General features: G+C 44.4%; 1 protein-coding gene across 1 annotated transcript in view; it reads right to left on the bottom strand.

Annotated features, from left to right (window-relative positions):
* Positions 1-6,953, bottom strand: part of iqgap1 (IQ motif containing GTPase activating protein 1) — a 104,877-nt gene extending 97,924 nt beyond the window's left edge. Inside the window, exons 1-2 of the mRNA XM_037692225.1 lie at positions 6,689-6,953; positions 2,351-2,453 (exon numbers count right to left, since the gene is read on the bottom strand). Of these exons, the coding sequence (XP_037548153.1) occupies positions 2,351-2,453; positions 6,689-6,734 (149 nt within the window). The 5' untranslated portion in view covers positions 6,735-6,953. The remainder of the gene's footprint in view (positions 1-2,350; positions 2,454-6,688) is intronic.
* Between the last annotated feature and the right edge of the window lie 2,691 nt (positions 6,954-9,644).

The raw sequence follows: 9,644 nt of genomic DNA on the forward strand, positions 1-9,644 counted from the left end.
AGGAAGCATGGCTATAGGAAGCATGGCTATAGGAAGCATGGCTATAGAAAGCATGGCTATAGAAAGCATGGCTATAGGAAGCATGGTTATAGAAAGCATGGCTATAGGAAGCATGGCTATAGGAAGCATAGCTACAAGTTGCTTCTGGTGTTTGGGCTGCTCTTCAGGATTGCCACAGTGAATGGACTCAAAACCCTGATGCTTTTGTGTCAACAGCCCAACAACAGTGTGTTTGGGGGCTAATTTGACCACATTTGTTCGTCCGCCCAGACTCTAACCAGCCTAATGTCACGTGACTCGAGCTTCCACGTGGTTTTCAGTGGAAACAGCCAAGTCCTTTGTTTGCACTGAATGTGGACCCTCATTTCAGAATTGCCATGAATATATCTGGAAAACGGCACCAGTACGGGTCAGATGAAACTTTGAAACTTTTATTTATGTTGTGGTTTGCAAAGAGTATCTTGAAAAACTAAGATACAGAACACAGTGGGCTGGTTGAAGCAGCGGTTGCACCTTTACTTTCATACTTGATAACTGGTTGAGTGTTCACATGCACGCCTGAGTCAGCGTTCACACAGTAACCACAGAGCTGACGTGTATTCCTGAACACTGGTCATCTTTGGACAGGTGCTGTGCATCATATGAGAAGGATGTGAGATCCCCACCCCAGTTTCCCTTCTCTCTTTATTTTCATTCAACACTTTGAAGTTATTTCAGTTAGAGTTAAGACTGTTCTCAAGTAAAATGAGTTACAGATCATGTGATACACAATCGTACATGGCTTAAGAGAGAGTTCAATGATGCTACGCTGAGTGATGATTTTTCCCTGCAGAGTACCCAAGTACTGATTTCCATTATTCAAACATGCTCCTCACACCACAAATCCATGGTTGGAATGAGTTTTATGAAGCGCTGCAACAGGTCAGACCTCATCCAGTCCTACATGTAGCAAGTAGAACGCTGACGTCATCACTGAGGGGTTTGAACACTGAATGTTTGTAGGTTTACAGATGAGCGTTTTTCTTGACTGTGGTGCAGTGGTTCAGTTGGTAGAGCTGCTGCCTCTCAGCGAGCAGGTCGCTAGTTAAAATCCCAGCCAATGGCCTTTCTGCATGGAGTTTACATGTTCTCTCCATGCATGTGTGGGTTTTCTCCAGGTACTCCAGTTTCCTCCCACAGACCAAAAAACATGCATGTTAGTCTGATTGGTAACTTAATTGTCTCTAGGTGTGAGTGAGAGAGTGAATGGTCGGTTGTCTCATTTGTCTCTAGGTGTCCCTGTGATGGACTGAGACCTGTCCAGGGTGTCCCCCGCCTCTTGCAGTGACTGTTGGACATGGGCACCAGAGACCCCTGCGACCCGAAAAGGAAGAAGCAGGTAAGGATGCATGGATGGATGGATGGATGGATGGATGGATGCATGGATGCATGGATGCATGGATGCATGGATGCATGGATGGATGGATGGAGTGGAATTGAACAGGAAATGTAAATAAACCTAAATGTTTTTGGTGCAAGAAGTGGGTAGGAGTTACACTGCAGAAGAACAGAGGTAAGGGTTTTTTTTTTTTTTTTTGGCTAATGTGGCTAATGGTGGCCTTGGCCACCATAGATTGATCTTTGACCACCCCCAATCATTTGAGGAATTGATACTTTTATTTAATATAAAAACTAGCAAACTAATTTTCCTCAAATGACTGGGGTGGTCGATTCATAAATCCATTTATATGGCGGCAGCCATCTTGGATTTTGATGAGGCAGCCCAAGTTTTGACAGGGCTCTCTCTAACCCCAGATGCAGCCACAATGGAAGTGGGTGCCTCATTTATTTTTCAAGTTATCGTGCTCACAACATGGACAGATGGAGGGTTTTTCCAATTCCCGCTCTTCACTCCATGACAGAGTTGAGTAGGAGTCGATGAACCAGATCAACGAGGAAATGGTCAAAAACTGAACTGAGGGAGACGCCATCATGTTCCAAAGTTAACACAAGAGTTGAATCCTGATGCAGCCACATCAACTAACGCCTCAAACCCAACGAGCCTGAATGTCTTGTGAAACATTTAGGTTGACATCAACAACAATCACTTTGATAATTCAGACATTTTTTTCAACATTTCCCCAAAAAAGTTCAAACTTTTTGTTTTTGCCACAAACATAATTACAGACGAGTGATTTGTCTTTCTGGACAAAAGTGGGAAACAGACAACATCCCATGCACTTTTGGAAACGTATAACGTCAGGGAACACCCTCTTATTGACTGAAGACTGGGAATAAAATAAAACCTGCTCCCACAGCACTCCTCTGGTTTGCAGCACACAGCCGTGCAGACGGACCACCAGCCCCTCACCTTTTGGCCTCCTCCAGGTGACACAGATACTCGTAGGCCATATTCTGCTGCCGCCGCTCGTCCATCTCCTCCGCCGTGAGTCGCTCCACGCCGTCCAGGACAGCTGCAGTCAAACACAACGTCACATTTCTACATCAGGAGGGAAACTGAAGCATTCCTTACAGGAGCACACATCACCCGCCGCCTCTCACTGCAGAGGAAGAGGAGCAGTTGATGTGAAGAATAGTTTGTTTTTTTAGTCAAACCTTGAAATGACACTCAGCCACCTGCCGCAGTGCGGCTTGTGAATCTGCTACCAAGACTAATGTTAGCCCAATATCTGACAAATTAACTGAGTTACAGCAACTTTTGTGTTGGCTATGGTCCATTAGCTGTGGCGGCCATCGTAAGTGGGACTGACTTATAGACGCTCAACCAGTGATTACTTCCTGAAAGTTTTGTTGAAATCTATTCAGCGGTCAATTCACTTGGCAGGGCGCTCATGTCTTCACGGATTTGTGACTATTGGGGGGTGGGGGGGGGGGGGTAGCGTGGAAGTGGAGAGACGGAGGACATGTCTGCGTTGTGTGCCTGTACGAGCGGTTGTCAGTGGGGTGGATGTGTCTGAGAGTCATGAAGCGCTACGCCTGTAGCTTTTTAGCTAGCGCGTATGTAATGCACGCCGCTACCTTAGCGCTACATCAGTGCCGGCAGTTGTTGACGGGGCGAGGGGTCAAGGACAATTTCGGTAGGCAGGGCGCTTGGTTCTGTTGACAGGGCAGGGCACCCTCTTTGATTATGGTAAGGGAACCACTGACCAGTTCATGAGACAGTTTGCTAACAGACAGAGTTGACTCTAAATAGGCAATAATCAAACTTTTATTTAAAAATGTTTAATTAGTGAACACACAGTTTGAGATGACTCAGCTACTGCACCAAGATTTAGGTCACTAGATAGAAAACTGACCTAACGCCATTTCTGTGTTTGTGGCGGCCATCTTGAATCAGGCTGACTCAAAGTTCATCAGCAAATATACATTTAATGATTACTTCCTGCAAGGTTCGTTCAAAATTATAAATCATCCAGTGGTCAAAGAGCTTTCTCAGTGAAAGATGGATACATGCACAACAAAATCATGATCACATGCACAGGCGGGCAATAACAGAAAGTGTTGCAGAAGTTTCCAAAGTGTTTGAGTTGCACAACCAAGACTTCCCACTAAAAGCAGCTCCTTGCACAAGAATGCGACCTCGTCGATTCGTCATGTACCAGTTAGCACACGCCGCTGAGACACCCCGGGCAACGTGCGCACAGCAACACCATCCCGAGCTGGGACGCTCCTCATTTAGCCCAGTGTTATTGTGTAGGGGAGGATGAGGCTGCTTTTACCTGTCCTGAGGACACGAGGTCAGTGGAGGACAAGAGGACACGTCCACATCAGGTGAAACACACGTTGGACAAGAAAACTCAAAGGTGCAGACTCAAGTTCAAAAATCACTTCCAGAAGCCAAAACATTCACGCCGGTAACGTTGTGCTTTTGCTAGTGTAAGCATTTATCTGTACTGTTAGCAAAATATTTCATGCATCAGAAATGGTAAGACTTTTAGAACATAATCATTGAGTTGACATGAATAACTGGTCGTCTTTGTAGAACACCTGATTCAAGATGGCCGCCACAGTTAACCTACAGTGCCTTGCAAAAGTATTCTATATACGAGTGGTGGTGCAGAGGTTAGAGAAGATGAGTGTGTGATTGAAAGGTCGTCGGTTCAACTCCCCGGACCGACAACATCAAAATGTGGGTGTGAAAGGTGAAGCACCCACACCTGCCCCACTCTGGGCCCTTGAGCAAGGCCCTTAACCCCCACCATCTGCTCCCAAACAGGTCTCTCTTGAAAAGGAGTCCTCATGGCTCAGTGAGACTACCTGTATAAATAAAGGGTAAATAAATAAATTCAATCCCCCCTCGTGTTTTGCTACCTCACAGCCTGGAATTAAAACAGATTATTTGAGGGTTTGCATCACTTCATTTACAGAACGTGCCTACAGCTTGTGAAGCAAACATCAAATACACTCCAGTGCAGGGGTCTGAAACCATCACGATCAGAAGAGCCACTTCTACACCTCGGTCCACGACATTAAATGTGTCCGGAGCTGCAACAACCTGCTACAACTGTGGTTATCAACTGGTGGCCCATGGGCCACTTGAGGTTTGCTGGAAGGGGCTTTTGTGGCCAGTAAGAGTGACATTATAAAGCAAAAAATATTTAATGATTTTTAACATTTATTAAAGAAAAAGACCAGATTCTTGTAAAGAGGAAAACAATCAGTTTATAACTTTGTTTTTATTATTAAAAAAATCTATCCACTATGCAGACCGTTCTTCATATAAAGAAATAAAGTATCAAGATAAAGTATATTTCTTCTTGTACTCGCTCCAGTCCCATATTTGAAAAAGAAATGACAGAAAAACTGAACTAATCATTTTTTGTTGTTTAACCAATAAAATTCAGTTTCATGTCAGTTTTAGGTGAAAGCTTTAAAGAAGAGGGACCAAAGAGCCACATGTGGCTCCAGAGCCGCAGGCTGCAGACCCCTGCTCCAGTGTCTGTCTGGGACTGTGCATCTCCTTCAGGGTCACCTCAGGTCTTTGTGCTGCCTCTTCCATTAATACCTCCTCGCCCTGTTTGGTGGGCGGCCCTCTCCTGGCAGGTGTGTTGTGGCACCACGTTCTTTCCATCTGGTGATCAAGGACTGGATGGTGTTCTGGGGGATCATCAGAGAACTGAACATTTTTTAGAGCCCAGCCACAACTTTGTCCCCGACTTGTTTGGAGATCTCCTTGGTCTTCATGGTGTTTGGTTAGTGGTGCGTCTTGCTTAATGGTGTTGCAGTCTCTGGGGCAGAGCTATTGAACTGGTGGCCCGGGGGCCAAATCAGGCCCACGGATGAGCTCAGTTCGGTCCACCAATGGGCTCATTTTTAAATAAAACTAGCTTTAAAGCGTTATTAATGACAAGAACGTTTAGCTGAACAGACCTGCTCTGGGGCCTTTCAGACAAGGTGTGTGTGACAGGTCATGTGACACTTGGACTGCACACAGGTGGACTTCAGTTCACTAAGCATGTGACCTCTGACCTCTGACGGTCAGTGGTTGCACCAGAACGTTTTAGGGGCTTCATAGCTAAAAAAAAAAAAAAAGAGGGTGAATACGTAGGCACATGCCAATGTTCAGTTTTTTTTCTCATTTCACTTCAACTTAGATTATTTAGTGCACATGATGTCACATACTTTCTCCAGGTACTCCAGTTTCCTCCCACAGACCAACAACATGCATGTGAGGCTGATTGGTGACTCTTAATAGTCTCTAGGTGTGAGTGAGAGAGTGAATGGTTTGTCTCGTTTGTCTCTATGTGTCCCTGTGATGGACTGGAGACCTGTCCAGGGTGTCCCCAGCCCCTTGCACAGTGATTGCTGGACATGGGCACCGGCGACCCCCGTGACCCAAAATGGAATAAGCGGGTAAAGATAATGGGTGGATGTCACATACGACTCAGATAAAAACCACAGGCTGTAATGTAAGAAAACATGAAAAATGCCAAAGAGGATGAAGACTTTCACACGGCGCTGCACTTTAGTAAAGACAAACATGTCAGTCTTAAAGATGCTGAGCTACATCTGGTGTGGTAGTAGCTGAGACTGATCCCCAACCTATACTCTGAGTGCTGACTGTGTTCAAAACATCGGAATCAATTTAGTCTGTTAGCAAAACATCTCATGAACCACTCGACAGATTTTAATGGAACTTTCAGGAGATAATCCCAGGATGAGCCTCTACAAGTGACTAACTTTTGAATCTAATCCCACTCAAAACGGCTGCTGCAGCCAACTGAACTGAAAGACTACAAAAATGGCTCCAACGCAGTCAACTTTACAGACATTGAGTTAAGTTTGGTGTGGTAGTAGCTGAGAGTCATTCACGGCACATCTTTGTAAAAAGTTTGGCTTTAGCTGATGCAGTCCAGAGGAAGCTGCATTCCTTCAATAAATTACTTTCTCCTTGAGATTTAAACTAAAATGAGAAAAGCTCCAGATTTACTGATCAACTGTGGTTTCCCTCCAGAGCAGAGTGGTATGTGTGCGTGTGTGCGTGCGTGCGTGTGTGTGTGTGTGAACTACAGAGGTGTGGACAGGAGCAGGCCTCCTCACTGAGCACACCTCAAACACGGAAGTGTGAGAAAAGTGAGGCGCGCGCTGTCTCAGGTAAAACAGCCGTGGCTACAGGGATTCTGTGAGCCCTGCAGGACCAGCCGCAGGTTCGAGTCCCGGCCTCTTAGGAACAAGAAAGAGAACTCACAGCCATATCTGGGCCGCGGCCCGTCGGTCTCATCTGAAGTTGACATCCTCCTCCTCTGCTCCTCTTCACACTCAGCTCCTCACAACAAAGTGAACTTTCAGAAAACAAACAGAAAATGAGCTCCACGGTCCTGGTTCACTCCTCTGCGCCGGGACGGACAGCCGTGGCACGGACAGGGACGCTGGCTGGACCGCTCGGTCCTCCTCTGAGCAGTTCGAGACTTTCTCTGCTCCTTCAGACCTCCCTCATGTCACTGGGTGTGTTCTGGTTCTGGTTCTGAGGGATTCAGGAAACACACAGACACGCTGATGCGCCGCCTGCTGGCCCAGATCCGGAACTCACCCTATGTCATCGCCTCCCTGTCCAAAGAGCAGCTAATGAGCAGCTAAAGAGCAGTTAAAGAGCAGCTAATGAGCAGTTAAAGAGCAGCTGAAAAGCAGTTATTGAGCAGATAAAGAGCAGCTAAAAAGCAGATAAAGAGAAGCTCAAGAGCAGCTAAAGAGAAGTTAAAGAGCAGTTAAAGAGAAGCTAAAGAGCAGCTCAAGAGCAGCTCAAGAGAAGCTGAAGAGCAGTTAAAGAGCAGCAAAAGAGAAGTTAAAGAGCAGCTCAAGAGCAGCTAAAGAGCAGCTAATGATCAACTGAAGAGCAGCTAAAGAGCAGCTGAAGAGTAGCTAAGAAGCAGCTGAAGAGCAGCTAAAAAGCAGCTTAAGAGCAGCTAAAGAGCAGTTAAAGAGAAAAGAGCAGCTGAAGAGCATCTAAAGAGTAGTTAAAGAGAAGTTAAAGAGCAGCTAAAGAGCAGACAAAAAACAGCTGAAGAGCAGCTAAAGAACAGTTAAAGAGCAGCTAAAGAACAGTTAAAGAGCAGCTAAAGAACAGCTGAAGAGCAGCTAAAGAGCAGTTAAAAAGCAGCTAAAGAGCAGCTGAAGAGCAGCTCAAGAGCAGCTAAAGAGCAGCTGAAGAGCAGCAAATGTGCAGCTGAAGAGCAGCTAATGAGCAACTGAAGAGCAGCTGAACAGCAGCTAAAGAGTGGTTAAAGAGCAGATAAAGAGTAGTTAAAGAGCAGCTGAAGAGCAGCTAAAGAGAAGTTAATGATATGTTAAACAGCAGTTAAAGTGCAGCTAAAGAGCAGCAAAAGAGCAGCTGAAGAGCAGCGAAAGAGCAGCAAAAGAGACGTTAAAGAGCAGCTGAAGAGCAGCTAAAGAGCAGCTAATGAGCAACTGAAGAGCAGCTAAAGAGCAGCTGAAGAGCAGCTAAAGAGCAGCTGAAGAGTAGCTAAAAAGCAGCTGAAGAGCAGCTAAAGACCAGCTAAATAGCAGCTGAAGAGCAGCTAAAGAGCAGTTAAAGAGAAGTTAAAGAGCAGCTGAAGAGCATCTAAAGAGTAGTTAAAGAGAAGTTAAAGAGCAGCTAAAGAGCAGCTGAAGAGCAGCTAAAGAACAGTTAAAGAACAGCTAAAGAACAGCTGAAGAGCAGCTAATGAGCAGCTAAAGAGCAGTTAAAGAGAAGTTAAAAAGCAGCTAAAGAGAAGCTGAAGAGCAGCTCAAGAGACGCTAAAGAGCAGCTAAAGAGCAGCTAATGAGCAACTGAAGAGCAGCTGAACAGCAGCTAAAGAGCAGTTAAAGAGCAGCTAAAGAGTAGTTAAAGAGCAGCTGAAGAGCAGCTAAAGAGCAGTTAAAGAGAAGTTAAAGAGATGTCAAATAGCAGTTAAAGAGCAGCAAAAGAGCAGCTGAAGAGCAGCTAAAGATCAGTTAAAGAGAAGTTAAAGAGCAGCTAAGAGCAGTTAAACAGCAGCTAAAGAACAGCTAAAGAACAGTTAAATAGAAGTTAAAGAGAATAAAGAGAAGTTGAAGAGCAGCTAAAGGGCAGTCAACGAGCAGCTAAAAAGCAGCTAAAGAGCAGCTAAAGAACAGCTAAAGAACAGTTAAAGAGCTGTTAAAGAGCAGTTAAAGAGCAGCTAAAGAGCCGTTAAAGAGCAGCTGAAGAGCAGCAAAAGAGCAGCTGAAGAGCATATGAAGAGCAGCTAAAAACAGAAAGTTAGAAGTTAAAAATAGAAGTTAAAGAGAAGTTAAAGAGCAACTAAAGAGCAGTTAAAGAGTAGCTGAAGAGGATATAAAGAGCAGCGAAAGATCATTTAAAGAGCAGCTAAAAAACAGTTAAAAAGCAGCTAAAAAGCAGTTAAAGAGCAGCTAAATAACAGTGAAAGAGCAACTAAATAACAGATAAAGAGCAGCTAAAGATCAGCAAAAGAGCAGCTGAAGATCAGCTGAAGTGCAGCTAAAGAGCAGCAAAAGAACAGTGAAAGAGCATTTAACTAGAAGTTAAAGAGCAGCTAAAGAGCAGCAAAAGAGCATCGGAAGAGAAGCTAAAGCGTAGCGAAAGAACAGTGAAAGAGCAGTTAAATAGAAGTTAAAGATAAGTTAAAGAGCAACTAAAGAGCAGTTTAAGAGCAGCTAAAGAGAAGCTGAAGAGCATCTAAACAGCAGTGAAAGATCAAAGAGCAGCTAAAGAGCAGTTAAAGAGCAGCTAAAGAACAGTTAAAGAGCAGCTAAAGAGCAGCTAAAGAGCAGTTAAAGAACATTTAAAGAGCAGCTAAATAGCAGTTAAAGAGCAGCTAAAGAGCAGTCCAGATGTCTCTTCTTCCTTCCATGTAGACAAAGATGTCTGAACTTTGCTCCATCAATACTTAAACAATCAGGAGGAGAGCTGAAGGAGGACATCTCGGCTGTCTTTTCCTACACAGAGGTTTTTGGCGGTTGATGGGACCTGGAAAAGGTTCAAATCCTTTTTTATCTCACTAACAAGGTCAAAGCTGTGACCTTCACACTCAAACACAGGATTTATTGGCAGAAGACCACCTCATTTCTTCTGCTTGTCTCCTTGTTCATATATATATATATATATATATATATATATATAGATATATATATATATATATATATATATATATATATATACATAT

This window comes from Nematolebias whitei, chromosome 2 (genome assembly GCF_014905685.2).
Source record: "Nematolebias whitei isolate Nwh7 chromosome 2, NemWhi1, whole genome shotgun sequence".
Taxonomy (NCBI): Eukaryota; Metazoa; Chordata; class Actinopteri; order Cyprinodontiformes; family Rivulidae; genus Nematolebias; species Nematolebias whitei.